Source organism: Rutidosis leptorrhynchoides, chromosome 1 (genome assembly GCF_046630445.1).
Source record: "Rutidosis leptorrhynchoides isolate AG116_Rl617_1_P2 chromosome 1, CSIRO_AGI_Rlap_v1, whole genome shotgun sequence".
Taxonomy (NCBI): domain Eukaryota; kingdom Viridiplantae; phylum Streptophyta; class Magnoliopsida; order Asterales; family Asteraceae; genus Rutidosis; species Rutidosis leptorrhynchoides.
This window is the reverse complement of record NC_092333.1, coordinates 67777797-67793502: the sequence shown is the minus strand read 5'-3', so window position 1 is coordinate 67793502 and position 15706 is coordinate 67777797. Positions and strand designations below refer to the sequence as shown.

The following is a 15706-nucleotide window of genomic DNA, read 5'->3' as shown; positions in this document are numbered from 1 at the left end:
ACCAAGTCCCAAGGCTCGCAAGCACCTTGCGACTTGACCACAATCGTTCACAACCTTAGTTTTCTCGATGATGACGGGGCATTGCTCAAGTCGCAAGGCTCGCAAGTTACCCTGCGACTTGCGAGGGCATTTTGACAATTTTTCCATTTTTAATGACGAATTGTTATAGTTCTAACGAGGGTTTGATCAATAGCCTTTTGTAATGTGGGTATTAAATTAGTTAATAGTTATAGAGGGCTTAGACCTACAAAATTAACAACGATACATGACCGTATGGCGATACACTAAAACTTACCCATTACACAAATTAAAAATCACTACCAGAACAATCGAACTACACACTCTACCACATGAAAATTATTGAATCTTCTTATCAATCAATCCAACCATGAACCATCTTATTAAGTGTTAGATAGTGGTCAAGTCTCTCCCCCTTTATAATTTTCTCCTAACTTCTTGATAGAAAATTTCTTTTTTTTTTTTTTTTTTAATTTTATTGCCGTTAAAAAAAGTGTTAGATAATGGTTAAATCATCACCACATGATTTTAAAGTTACCAACCATTAATCCTATTTAAATGGAGACTCAAGTTAATTATAATAACATTAACATTTCAGTTTCTAAAGATTTTAGCAATGGAAACAACTTTGTTGCACTCAATCCACACACCTCTAATTAATCAACGATGCACCAAATCATATTCTCTCTCAAATATCATGAAATCTCATTCAAGTTTCATCGTGTCCGTTTCCAAACGAAACAATATTGAAAAGGTACAAGAAACAAGAATAACCGAAAAACGGTCAGAACAAGGATCGAACCATACTCATTTCGATTTAAGAAAATCGTTAGTCGAAAACTTATTTGTCATGCTTGAAAGAGCAATCATCAAATTCATTGATCCTCCTCTTCACTTATCAGTAGACCCTAACCACGTCCTATGTGATAATTTCGGACCAGTTGATGAGCTAAGTCCCACTGAATGTGACATCATACATGGCTCATCGTCCATCCTTTCAAGTCTTGAAGGTGTGTATATTCGTATCGGACCAAACCCACAGTTTACCCCTAATGGTCCTCACCATTACTTCGATGGGGATGGAATGATGCAATCGTTACGAATTTCTAAAGGCAGAGCTACATTTTGTTGTCGATATGTGAAAACAAATAAGTACAGTTTTGAGCACCAAGTTGGATCATACATCGTTCCGAATATTATCGGAGGTATGCAGGATCTTGGTCCCTTTCTTGCTCGTGTAGTATTATATAATGCACGGGCTATATTGGGACACTATGACATGAGTAAAGGTTTTGGTGTTGCAAACACTAATTTAGCATATTTTGGCGGTCGGGTGTACGCATTATGCGAATCCGATCTTCCCTATGAAATCAAAGTGAAAGACGATGGTGACATAATAACGTTAGGTCGTCATGATTTTAATGGTAAGCTCACCTTAAACATGACGGCGCACCCCAAGGTTGATCCCAACACTAAAGAGGCATTTGCATTTCGTTATTGGGCAACACGTCCTTATTTAACTTACTTTCGCTTCGATGCAAATGGAAATAAGCAACCTGATGTTCCGATTTTTTCAATGAAGCAATCATCACTAACACATGACTTGGCTATTACTCAAAAGTATGCAATCATTTTTGATATTCAACTTGGAGTAGATCCAATGAACTTTATTCGTGGACGACATCTAATAAGTGTTGACCCAACAAAAGTCCCAAAAATTGGTATTCTTCCACGATATGCAACAAATGAGTCCGAGATCAAGTGGTTTGACGCGCCTGGAATAAATATACTACATGTTGTTAATGCATGGGACGATATTGATGATGATGGAAGTGAAGTTATCGTGTTGGTGGCGTCGAATATATTGCATGTGGAGCATTTTATGGAGCGATTATATATGACTGAACCTTCTATGGAAATAGTAACGATTCACTTTGGGACAGGGACGGTGTCGAGTAAATCTATGTTGATTGATAACTTAGAGTTCCCTGTGATCAATCAAGCGTATGTCGGCAAAAAGAACAGGTGACACAAAACATCTTTTTGGACTGCATTTTTAGTTGAACAATATAAATATGTATATGCACACATGCCCTTTAGTCTCTACAGGGACTTAACTAAGTATTGATACACTTAGGCTGATTTCAACCACTTTTTTTTCGGATAATGTTTTCCATGTGCTGTCTATCTGGGTAGGGTTAGTATTTTTATTCACAATCTAACTAGATTATCTCTTGACCATTTTTCTCTCGAATTATCTCAAAATATAGTGCTAGTGAGGTTTGAACCTGAGAATCTTGAAGATAAATAATCTTACTGTCTTTGCAATCCGATCCATAATAATATGTAGTCTTGCGATACAGGTATTTTACTCGGCAATAAATGAGAAAACACCAACAAAAACATCGATGAGGAGAACATTAGGGGTGGTAAAGCTTGACATTTTTGCATCGGAAAACAATAAAGATAAACACAAGCACATTGTGGCTAGTCGGATGTATGGAGAAAATTGTTTCGGAGGCGAACCATTTTTTGTTGCAAGAGATCCAGAGGATCCAAACTCGGAAGAGGATGATGGTTATGTGGTATCTTATGTTCACGATGAAAGCTCTGGTGAGTCGAAACTCTTAGTGATGGATGCTCGATCACCGAGTCTAGAAATTGTTGCACAAGTGAAGCTGCCTCAACGAGTGCCCTATGGTTTACACGGAATATTCATTAGGGAAAAGACCTTTAAGAAAATATGAAATTTGATAGTTTTGATTTGTGGATTAATTATACTTTGAATACAATAAAATCTCGTATTATTGTATGATATGGACTAAAGTAGTAATCTTATGTGGTCGTTACATGAAGTTATCACAACATATACGATTTTTATCTTGAAATGGAAACTAAGTCTAACATAGAAAAGAAAATACAGAATCACGTCGTTTCCTAGTAACTATCCGGACGACATCATTAATGCTTTAACTTGGAGAACTGAGAGTAGGCATTTTTCGGCGTTGCCAATCTGAAACGCCGAGAACCGACTGTCGCACCCCTCTCGACTGACATTGGCTTTTGGACGTCTTTAACCTTTGATAATTAAATCTTACAAACTAACATCGCTCCTCGTGAAATGACCCGTTCATATACATTATAAACGATTCACAATAATTGATTACATTGCGAGGTATTTGACCTCTATATGATACATTTTACAAACATTGCATTCGTTTTTAAAAGACAAAATTTCTTTACATCGAAAATTGACAGGCATGCATACCATTTCATAATATCCACTATCCAACTATAAATTGATTTAATAATAATCTTTGATGAACTCAATGACTCGAATGCAACGTTCTTCGAAATATGCTATGAAAGACTCCAAGTAATATCTTTAAAATGAGCAAATGCACAGCGGAAGATTTCTTTAACACCTGAGAATAAACATGCTTTAAAGTGTCAACCAAAAGGTTGGTGAGTTCATTAGTTTATCATAATCATTTATTTCCATCATTTTAATAGACCACAAGAATTTCATTACCAGTTCTCATAAATATACGTCCCATGCATAGAGACAAAAATAATCATTCATATGGTGAACACCTGGTAACCGACATTAACTAGATACATATAAGAATATCCCCTATCATTCCGGGATCCTCCTTCGGACATGATATAAATTTCGAAGTACTAAAGCATCCGGTACTTTGGATGGGGTTTGTTAGGCCCAATAGATCTATCTTTAGGATTCGCGTCAATTAGGGTGTCTGTTCCCTAATTCTTAGATTACCAGACTTTAATAAAAAGGGGCATATTCGATTTCGATCATTCACCCATATAATGTAGTTCAATTACTTGTGTCTATTTCGTAAAACAGTTATAAAAAACATCGCATGTATTCTCAGTCCCAAAAATATATATTGCAAAAGCATTTAAAAAGGGATTAATGAAACTCACGCATATAAATATTGTAAAACAGTTAATAAAGCATTTGCATGTATTCTCAGCCCAAAAACGTAAAGAGTAAAAGGGAGCAAATGAACTCACATACTGTATTTCGTAGTAAAAATACATATAACGTCATTGAACAAGTGCAAGGTTGGCCTCGGATTCACGAACCTAAATTAATTATATATAATTATGTGTTGGTCAATATTTGTCTAACAAATTAGGCCAAGTCATAGTGTACCACAATCCTAATGCTCGAGACTAATATGAAAAAGTCAACAAAAGTAAATTTGACTCAAAATAATTTCCAAAAATCTATACATGATTAATATATAGTTTAAATATCGTCGTTTTATATTTTTAAATATTTTTAAAAGATTTATTAGAGTAAATAATATAATTTATTTATTAATAAATAAAATTTTATATTAAATTTATATAATATAATATACTTTTATATATATTAAGTAATAAACTTTATAGGGTTCATTCAATATCATAAAGATAATATGATAGGTATTATTAAAGTAAGTTATTACACGTAGTAAAATATGTTTGTATCACATATTTATTTGATAAAATAATATCTATAATGATAGTAAGTAAAAGTTGTATTTTTTTTAATAATAATTATTATTATAAAAATATCAATATTTATAATTACTAAGATGACATTATGATAAAACGATAATTCTAATTATGATAACTTTAATATTTATGATAATTTTTAATATTATCTTTAAAATAATAATTCTATTTAAAATAATAATAATAATGATATTTTAAAGTAACAATGACATTTCTATTAAAATGATAATTTTTGTTAAAATGATAGTTTTAATACTAACGATATTTTTAATAATAATAGTAATGATAAAAATAATAAGAACGATAATTTTATCTAAATCAATATCTTATAATATTTTAATTTCATCATGATACTCTTACTCATTATTTCCTAATCATTTCGTTTAATAGCTTTTAATCGTCTTTTATATCGTGTTCATAATAATGATAATAATAGTAATCAAAATAATTAGGTGTTACAAATATTTGTTTTAATTACACTAATATTAATAATGATAGTTACTATAACATTATTAACGATAATACTAATAATTATCTTAATGATAATATAGTAATAATAATAATAACAATAACAATAACCATTTTTAAATAATGATATATATATTAATAATGATAATAATAATAATAATAATAATAATAATAATAATAATAATAATAATAATAATAATAATAATTGGATAATAATAATAATACTAATTATAACTTTAACGATAATAACGATAGTAATAATAAAAAAAATAACAATTTTTAATGATAAATCCATTTTATTGATAAAGATAATAATAATGATAATAATAAGATAAAACTAGAACGACGATAAAAAACGACGATAATAATAATCATTTTTAATAAAAATATAGAAAATTCAATTGATTATAACTTCTAATCCGTTCATGAAAACCATTCGATATCTAAAGGAAAAGTCCTTAATTTTTTCGCTAGCTTTCCAAGGACATGCATATCTTATACCTTATCTCAACCGCAAGTGTAACTAATTCAAGATTCAACCTAACCTGTCTAAGGGCAATATCAAAAGTACAAGCATGCATAATCCTAAATACTCGAGCACTAGTCAGGGATACACTATTAGTATGTAAAAGTTAAATTATGAGTACTCACGTATCAATATTGAGATTCAATATTGCAGGAAAGGTACGTAGACGCAACGGAAATGATAAACACTATATTGACCTTACGAGCATACCCATGAACCATACTCAATCACCTCCATAGCTATAACCCATAATTTCCTTAATCCTATCCTACTCGAAAAACAATTTCGAAATCACTCGGATAGCACTCCGTCGTAATATTTTATGTATACTAATAATATCTTGAAATAATACAGAGTAAATATATATATGTAAATCGATTGAGAGAGTTTAGAGAAAAATATTTTTAAGTTTATATGAAATAATGAAACCTATTGAATTCTATTTATAATAGATTTTTGAATTATTAAAGTGAATTATTAAAGTATGAATTATTAAAGTGAATTATTAAAGTATGAATTATTAAAGTGAATTATTAAAGTATGAATTATTAAAGTGAATTATTAAGGTATGAATTATTAAAGTGAATTATTAAAGTATGAATTATTAAAGTGAATTATTAAAGTTAAAGTAAAGTAAAAATAAAGTAAAGGTAAAGTTTAAGTATAGTAAAAGTATAAAACTATATACGTATAATACGCGTATAAATATATATAATATTAATTTAAATCGTTATATATATTTAATAAAATAAAATATAAATATCGTTATCTTTATCATACTAGTTAAGTAATGAGTTGTCAAAAGTGGTTCTAGATATTTATAAAAGTTATATACATTTTAATAATAAAGTTCTTTTTAAACTGAAAACGTTTTTGTACGTTTGAAACTAAATAGATCAATCGAGTCTTTATGAGATTCAATCTTCCACTATCCTTTGTCTAGTTCTCAATGATTGACAATTTGTTCTTATTTATAAATCACTTTACCATTTTCTGAATATTGTTAAAATGGAAAGATTTCTCAAATCAACGCGGGCCTTTCAACAGAGACTTGTAATCATAATTCAATATATCTGATAATTCAATCATTTGATCTTATCTTCTAATTTCATTGATAAATATTTTGAAACAGATACAATCATATAAAGTATTTAATCTAATATTTTGTTTACGTTTCAAGTTATAATATATATACACATATACATATATAATCATATTCGTTTAATGGTTCGTGAATCGTTGGAACTTGGTCGAGGTTGAATGAATGTATGAACATAGTTTAAAATTCTTGAAATTTAACTTAACAAATATTGCTTATCGTGTCGGAAACATATAAAGATTAAAGTTTAAATTTGGTTGGAAATTTCCGGGTTGTCACACCTCGTCCTCTTAAAAGGTGTTTGAATTTGTGTTTTAAAAATTGATTATGTGTTTCAGATAAATATAATCAAAAAATTAGTTGTAGTAAAAATGTTATACGTATTCGGATTCAATTATATGTAACATCCTAAAATATACCAAGGTATAATAATTTGTTATGTACTTCAAAAGTAGTCAATAATGTTGAATATTGGAAAGTCAATATTTGACTAAACAGTAAACATAGTCAAATTACCAATATAACTAACAGACAAAATTTGTCTTATTTGTTATGAATAGTACTATTCAATTTTCTATTTTTTACAAACTAACCCCCTAACTTTCATTAAAATTCAAATCGAACCCCCTACTTTATACCTATATTATAAATTATTATTTATCTCATCACTAATACCAAAAACACCCACCACGCTTTACCGGCTTCTACACTGCGCTCAAACAGTAGGACCCACATAGGCCACTATTGTGCTACATATTTTTTTTTTGTCTCCAACGATAAAAGAAGCAACTTTCTTAAAAGGAACAACCCTTCAATGCTACCAAAAGATGTTGAAATTTTTTTTTTTTTACAAAATAGATCAACTAACTTTAACGCTAAAAGAAGCAACTTTCACAAAAGGAACAACCCTTCAATGTTAGATGTCGGAAAAAAAAAATTTTACAAAATAGATCCACAAAAGGAAAGACTTTATTTTAACTCGCATTCAAAACAGAGCCCCGGCGCGAAGCGAGGGCTCCACAACTAGTTTAGATCAAAATGTAATTTAAATTTAAGAAGTGGTATAAATGAATAAAACTTGAAAGCGTTAGGGCCAATTATGTAAAATTCAGAATAAAGGGCAGAAGCATTTTTAAAATAGAAGATGATATTTCTAACATTGACTTTTATTTCTTCTACCATCATTTCATGGTTCTTTGCTAAAACATCTCTTATTAAAGAGTAAATTATACGAATGGTCCATGTGGTTTTACTTAAATTAAGCCGGTAGTCCCTAATTTTTAAAAGTTATAGCGCTAGTCCCTGTAGTTTTTAAAAACTCAGCGCTGGTCCATTTATAAACATCTGTTATGTTCCTCCGTTAACTGATGGGCATATTAGTAATTTTAGAAATTTGTAAAGACCATAATATTAAGTTAATCGTGGATTCAGTTTCTATAAACTGCTGCTCTTCATTGCACTATAATGCTTTACTAATTGACTACATTAACATTTGGGTCGTGAATCACAACTAATTTGTCAATTGGGTACACATTACCATTTGGGTCATGAGTCACAACTACTTTGCCAATTGTGTACGCATTATCATTTGGGTCATGAGTCGCAACTAACTTGATATAAATTATAGTTTCGATTTGGGTCGAAATTATAATGATTTATGATCGAGTCATATCAATTGCACAACTTATTAGAAATAATGTTATCGTGTAAAGGTATTTCACATGCCTTGAACAAACTCAGTCAGATGTTTGACATCAGTTTGACAGTTCCCAAAGTAAAATCGAACTTTAATACCCTTACGTCTAACATACTTGTTATGTGTCATGTGTCATGTGTCATGTGTCATACGTCTAAATTACTGTTACTTTTTAATATATACCATGAGATATTTAGTAATTAGTTTTTGAACCGAATACTTAACACAAACTAAAATGTATAGTTTTACAGGTACTGAGAGAAGAATTTTCTTGCCGAAAGTCTTTTGGACCGATCAGAGATCCCTGAGTACCTTAATGGTGAAGTTGCCTGAGAGTAAGTTAAACATATACACTCAAACATACCAACATATACACACAAGATACAATAAAAATGTACTTTTTATAACTTTTTTAATATGCAGCTATGGTTATGATCCTTTTGGTCTTAGAAAGAAGCCAGAAGACTGCTATAAGTAATAAGTTTCAACATATTATTGTTGTAGTATCATTATTTACACGTGGACTTATATTTACGTAAAAATGTAAAATCAAGATCAGGTTATGAAAGATTAAAACATCAATGAAGTACAAAAGCTTAAAAGCCCAGTGAAACCTTCATCGATTGTCTTCATCCCTTACCTAAATTTCAAGTTTTCACCAATTCTTGAGGTAACATTTTTTTATTTAAGCATAGATTAATTCAGCTATTTTTCTTTATGATGGTAAAAATTAAATAAACAACAAAAGACCCTAATTCTTCTTACCTGAACATACTAATTCTTCTTACCGTTTCGCTTAATTCAGCTACAATATGGTCGATTAGAAGATAACCTAAACGATACGAACAACTCAAGAGCAAGAATAGCAGCAATTTAAAAATTAAACCTAATTGGCAAAGTAGCGAAACCAATAGAACCCTAATTTGGAGAATGAGGAACGGTTGTGGTTATAAACTAAGGCAGACGATTTTTGTAAACTGTCGTTTATGCCCATCATGTGCTTAGCACATGGAATCTTTTAACGGTCTTTGGTAACAGACTTTATAATTTGGACTAGCGCTGAGTTTTTTAAAAAGCACAGGGACTAGCGCTATAATTTTTAGAAACTAGGGACTATCGGTGTAATTTAAGTAAAACCACAAGGACCATTCATATAATTTACTCCTTATTAAATTATATTAGAATGTTTTAAAAGGTTTGTGCAAGTGTATCATTAAGGGCATTTTAGACATTTTAGGTGAAAAAAGTAAAAGTGATGGTGGAAATATCAATTTCCTTTTAAAATGAGTTTCTTTACCTTTCATTTTCTACATGAACAATTAGTTTGATTTTGGAGAAGAAAGCGAGGGAGATCAATGAAGAGGTTAAAGGGTTTTGGTATTGGATTATTATTCAAGAGTTTAATCAAATCCAAATCCACAAGCTATCATCCGTACTTTGAGGTAAATCTCTTATCTCGTATACTTCTAGGGTTTATGTCAAATTTGGGATTAGTGGGTAATGTTGTTGAATGACACAAAATAGTATTAACTAAATAAAAGTATCCAAACTAGAACTTAAAATTCGAGTTTAGTTGGCTAGTAATTACTTAGATGTTTAGGATGTTGAAATTATTTATTGATATAGATATATATTTCTAATACTAAAGAATTAAAAATATAATACTAACAAACATCTAATGATCCACGAAAACTATAAAAGTAAATTAAGTTGTGTTGCTAACCTAAATTGTTTATTTTTTCGAGAATCTCACTATGGATGAGCACGTTGGCGAGCACGTTGGCTCGTTGGCTCCATGTAGCAGGTAATCCTCGGACATCGAAAACCCTGACGTCATCCCGATGCCGGATAAAACACCTTCCACTAGAGATTCCTAATTAGGTTCAAGAGAATGCCTTGGACGTTTTACTGTGCCAAGGATCGAACCTGAGACCTCCACTTTCATTAGGAGTTCTAGTAGCCACTTAGTGGTTACCTAAATAGTTAAATGTTATTGGAGGTATGCAAAATCTTGGTCCCTTTCTTGCTCGTATATTATATTATATAATGCACGTGCTATATTGGGACATTATGACATGAGTAAAGGTTTTGGTGTTGCAAACACTAATGTAGCATTTTTTGGCGGTCGGGTGTACGCGTTATGCGAATCCGATCTTCCCATAACGCGTACACCCGACCCACCCCAAGGTTATAACCTTAGACGTAATAACCTTAGGCTGTCATGATTTTAATGGTAAACTTACCTTAAACATGACGGCCCACCCCAAGGTTGATCCCGAGACTAAAGAGGCTTTTGCATTTCGTTATTGGGCAACACATGATCCTTATTTTAACATACTTTCGTTTCGATGCAAATGGAAATAAGCATCCCGATGTTCCGTTCTTCTCCATGAAACAATCATTACTAACACATGACTTGGCTATTACTAAAAAGTATGCAATCATTTTTGATACTTAACTTGGAGTAGATCCAATGAACTTTATTCGTGGACGACGTCTAGTAAGTGTTGATCCAAAAAAAGTCCCAAAAATTGGTATTCTTCCACGATATGCGATAAATGAGTCCGAGATTAAGTGGTTTGATGCGTCTGGATTAAATATATTACATGTTGTTAATGCGTGGGACGAGATTGATGATGATGGAGCTGAAGTTGTAGTGTTGGTGGCGTCGAATATATTGCATATGGAACATTTTATGGAGCGGATATATATGACCGAACCCTGTATGGAGATAGTAACTATTCGCTTTGGGATCGGAGTGGTGTCGCGAAAATCTACGTTGACTGATAACATAGAGTACCCCATGATCAATCAAGCATACGTTGCCAAGAAGAACATGTGACACAAAACATCTTTTTGGACTGCATTTGTAGTTGAACAATATATATGCACACCTCACACATGCCTTAAGTCTCTACAAAGACTTAATTATTGATACTCTTAGGTTGATTTCAACGCACTTTTTTGGGATAGTGTTTTTCATCTGCGGTCTATCTTGGTAGGGTTAGTATTTTTATTCACAAATTAACTAACTGGATTATCTCTTGACCCTTTTTATCCCTATTTATTTTAAAATATATTGCTAATGAGGTTTGAACCTAAGATCTCTTGTAAGAATAAATAACCTTACTTTCTTTGCAATCCGATCCATAATAATATGTAGTCTTGCGACAAACGGGTATTTTTACTCGGCAATAAATGAGAAAAGACCAAAAAAAACATCGATAATGAGAACATTAGGGGTGGTAAAGCTTGACATCTCAGCATCGGAAAACAATAAAGATAAACACGAGCAAATTGTGGCTAGTCGGATCTATGGAGAAAATTATTTTGGAGGCGAACCATTTTTTGTTGCAAGAGACCCCGAGGATTCAAACTCGGAAGAGGATGATGGTTATGTGGTATCTTATGTTCACGATGAAAGCTCTGGTGAGTCAAAATTCTTGGTGATGGATGCTCGATCATCGAGTCTAGAAATTGTTGCACAAGTGAAGTTGTCTTAACGAGTGCCCTATGGTTTACACGGAATATTCATTAGGGAAAATGACCTTTAACAAAATACTGTATGAAATTTGATAGTTTTAAATTGTGGATTAATTATACTTTGAATATAGGATCTTGTATCATTGTATGATATGGACTAATGTAGTAATCTTATGTGGTCGTTGCACGAAGTTATCACAACATACACGATTTTTAGCTTGAAATGGAAATTATATACCTATATCTAAAAGGCAAAGGCCAAATGAATAGTACTATTCTTTTTTTTACTTTTCACAAACTTAACCCCCGACTTTTATTAAAATACAAATCGCACCCCCACTTTATACGTATATTTTTTCCCAAATTTCACAAACTTAACCCCCTAACTACAAATCGAACCCCCACTTTACTAACTTTTTTTTACTAATATTCAATTTTCACAAACTTAACCCCCCAACTTTTATTAAAATAGAAATCGAACTCCCACTTTATCCGTATATTTTTTTCAAATTTCACAAACTTAACCCCTAACTTTTATTAAAATACAAATCGAACCCCCACTTTACTAACTTTTTTTTTAAATAAAACCCGAACGCTAAAAGAAGCAACTTTCACAAAAAGAACAACCCTTCAATGTTAGATGTCGAAAAAAAATTCTTTTTTACAAAATAGACCAAGACTTTTTTTTAACTCGCATTCAAAACGGAGCCCCGGCGCAAAGCGAGGGCTCCACAACTAGTTAAGTTTAAGGGAGAAAAAGAAAATAGGGAATCACGTCGTTTCCTAATAACTAAAACTACTAGGCCTTTTCTAGACGACATCGTTTATGATCTCTAAGAGTAGAATTTTTTCAACTTTCCCCTTCGGAAACATCGAGAACCGATTGTCGCACCCGTCTCGATCGACGCTGCCTTTTAGGCGTCTTTGACCATTGATAATTAAATAATCTAAACTAACGTCCCTCCTCGTGCTCTTAGAGGGTGTTTGAATTTGCTTTTTGAGAATTAATTATGTGTTTTAAAAATTATAATTAAATAATCAGTTGTATCAAAACATGCTATACTGTTTGAATTACAAGTAACATCCTAAAATATAGCAAGGTATAATAATTTGTTTTGTACTTCAAAAAGTAGTCAATAATGTTGAATATTGGAAAGTCAATAGTAGACTAGACAGCAAACATAGTCAAATTTGGATCAAAATGTAATTTAAAGTTAGGAGGTGGTATAAATTATTAAAACTTGAAAGCGTTAGGGCTAATTATGTAAAATTCGGAATAATGGGCAGAAGCATTTTTAAAATGGGTTTCTTTACCTTCATTTTCTCCAAGAACAATGTGTAAGATTGGAGAAGAAAGTGAGGGAGATCAATGAAGAAGATAAAGGGGGTTTGGTGTTGGATTATTCAAGAGTTTAATCAAATCCAAATCCACAAGCTATCATCCATACTTTGAGGTAAATCTCCTATCTCATTTACTTCTAGGGTTTATGTCAAACTTGGGATTAGTGGGTAATGTTGTTGCATGACACAAAATAGTATTAACTAAATAAAATTATCCAACCTAGAACTTAAAATTCGGATTTAATTGGCTAGTAAATACTTAGATGTTTAGGAGGTTGAAATTATTTATTGATATAGATTTCTAATACTAAAGAATTAAAAATATAATACTGCGGAGTAATAAACATCTAATGATCCAAGAAAACTACTCCGTATATAAGTAAATTTAGTTGTGTTGCTAACCTAAATTGTGTTTTTTTTTTTTTTTTTTTTGAGAACCCACTATGAACGAGCACGTTGGCTGCCTGTAGCAGGTAAACCTCGGACTTCGGGAACCCAGACGTCACCTCGATGCCGGATAAAGCACTTTCTACTAGAGATCCCTAATTAGGTTCAAGAGAATGCCTTGGACGTTTTACGGTGCCAAAGATCGAACCCGAGACCTCCACCTTCATTAGGAGTTCTGGTAGCCACTTGAGCAAGCCCAAATGGTTACCTAAATTGTTAAAGTGGGTCGAAATGTGTCCATTTGGGTTAAAAAAAAAAGGGTGAAACTTTAAAGTCAGGATACAAGTGTTTGTTGGTCTATTTTGATAGATCAAAAACATCAAGAGTTAAACACATAGTTAATGTTAATGGGAATAAATTGTTGGATGATTCAGATTATGTATAAAAACTTGTATATTAAAACTACAAAATATGTATCAAATTTTAGGATGTTTTTGGTTTGCTTTTTTCTGAGTGACATTGCTGAAATTTGAGCTGCATAAACTGCTGTTTACAGCTGCAGTTCACCATTAAAGCAGCAGCAGGTCACGTTTTCCGCAGGTCACGTTTTATGATCCAATTCAACGTTGTTTTATAAAAATCATAGTAAATTAACTGTAACTCCGATTAAAATGTATCTTATACCCACATAAAGCTTAAAAAGTCTACCTTAATATGAAATTAATTTCAAGGGCTGATTCATAGAGTTAATTGGTCAGATTGTTGGAATACCACATAGTGTGAAAGCTGAATTCGGGTTTGGGTCATACATGGTTAATTTGTTTATAGGTTTTTGGTACAATAGAAACCAAGGTATAGAGTCCTTAGAATTCAGGTTTGTGATCTTGATCGTTATTGTTATATGTAAAAGATAACAAGCTTTATTGAATAGTTGTATTTATATGTAAAAGATGCGATGCTGATCAGATGTTGAGAAGGATCAGGCATAACTATAGACAAATTAAGTGTAATAGTTCATGAATTGTTTTGTAGTAAAGTTGTCATTTGTTATATATATATATATATATATATATATATATATATATATATATATATATAAACTAACTAGTTAAAGTTGTATATCGGTTTTAGATAATGGCATGAAAAAGTTGAGGATTTTGATAAATCTGTTAATATAGTAAAAGTAAAAGAAATTCACGAATCATTGAATGAGAAGGAATCAAATTGATAAAAATAGTGATAATCGATTAGAAGAGTGATGATACATATATTTGTAGAAAATTAGGAGGGGAGTCAAACGGTCCAATTTAAAATCATGATCAATTCTTGTCTAATTATGTGATAATGTGTAAATTATGTTTATGTTAAAAGGTGTACGTTTGGCAGTGACACTTCGACCATGTGTCTCTTTTTGAAACCCATCAGACTCACCTCGAAAGAGTCCGATGCCGGAAAAGTGCCTACACCGGGTCCCCACACATGTGACAAGAGCAATCATCATCCCACTGCCACCCGAGTTGTAAATGTGTTTATTATGTTGAATGTAGGGTACTTAGAACGTGCAGAGAATCTTATTGCGACTATAACGCCTAAGGTGCGTTTTATGGGGTTAAATGGGTGATATGGTTATATGATTTCGGATTGTATCCGTGCAACAGATTTCATATAATCTTGTGTGGTTATATCATATGATATCATTACTTATCATATTAACTATTGTGCATATTTTATCATTGTGCAATATAAGTGCCCAAATTTCTATATGCTTGTTGTTGTTGTTGATAAAATGATGTGCTAGCGAGGGCTAGCCACTTGTTTTGATGATATGATGTGTTAGCGTTGGGCTTAGGGATGGCAAAAAGACCCGTACCCGATGGGGAAACCCGAAACCCGACATTTTTGGGTCGGGTTCGGTCTGGGTTTGTGGGTCCGCAAGCCAGGTATGGGGATGGCTTTAAAAATTTATCCGGGTTCGGCCACAGTTTTAGACACAAACCCGGTTACCTGGCCCGTATACCCGAAAAAAGACTCGAATTCGTATACCCGGCCCAGTTAGCAACAATGGACAAGCTACTTAATATAATACAAATGGATCTAATAGTTCAAATATATCTGTATTTATTATAGATAGAGCCTCGGATACCCGTGAGGACACCCGTTT

At 32.0% G+C, this 15706-nt stretch overlaps 1 protein-coding gene and 1 pseudogene across 1 annotated transcript; both read left to right on the top strand.

Moving 5' to 3' along the window:
- Positions 1-715: 715 nt before the first annotated feature.
- On the top strand, positions 716-2765 carry LOC139880077 (probable carotenoid cleavage dioxygenase 4, chloroplastic). The gene is made up of 2 exons (XM_071865461.1): positions 716-2043; positions 2369-2765. The coding sequence occupies exons 1-2, from the start codon at positions 716-718 to the stop codon at positions 2763-2765; spliced, it is 1725 nt and encodes a 574-aa protein (XP_071721562.1).
- A 7323-nt stretch (positions 2766-10088) lies between these two features.
- LOC139879919 (probable carotenoid cleavage dioxygenase 4, chloroplastic) lies at positions 10089-11888 on the top strand (annotated as a pseudogene).
- Positions 11889-15706: the final 3818 nt, after the last annotated feature.

Bases quoted from the DNA above. Each gene is read 5' to 3' on its own strand.
- LOC139880077 (XM_071865461.1), top strand. From the start codon at position 716: ATGAAATCTCATTCAAGTTTCATCGTGTCCGTTTCCAAACGAAACAAT. The intron at 2,044-2,368 runs GTGACACAAAAC...AATAATATGTAG, and splicing joins TATGTCGGCAAAAAGAACAG to TCTTGCGATACAGGTATTTT.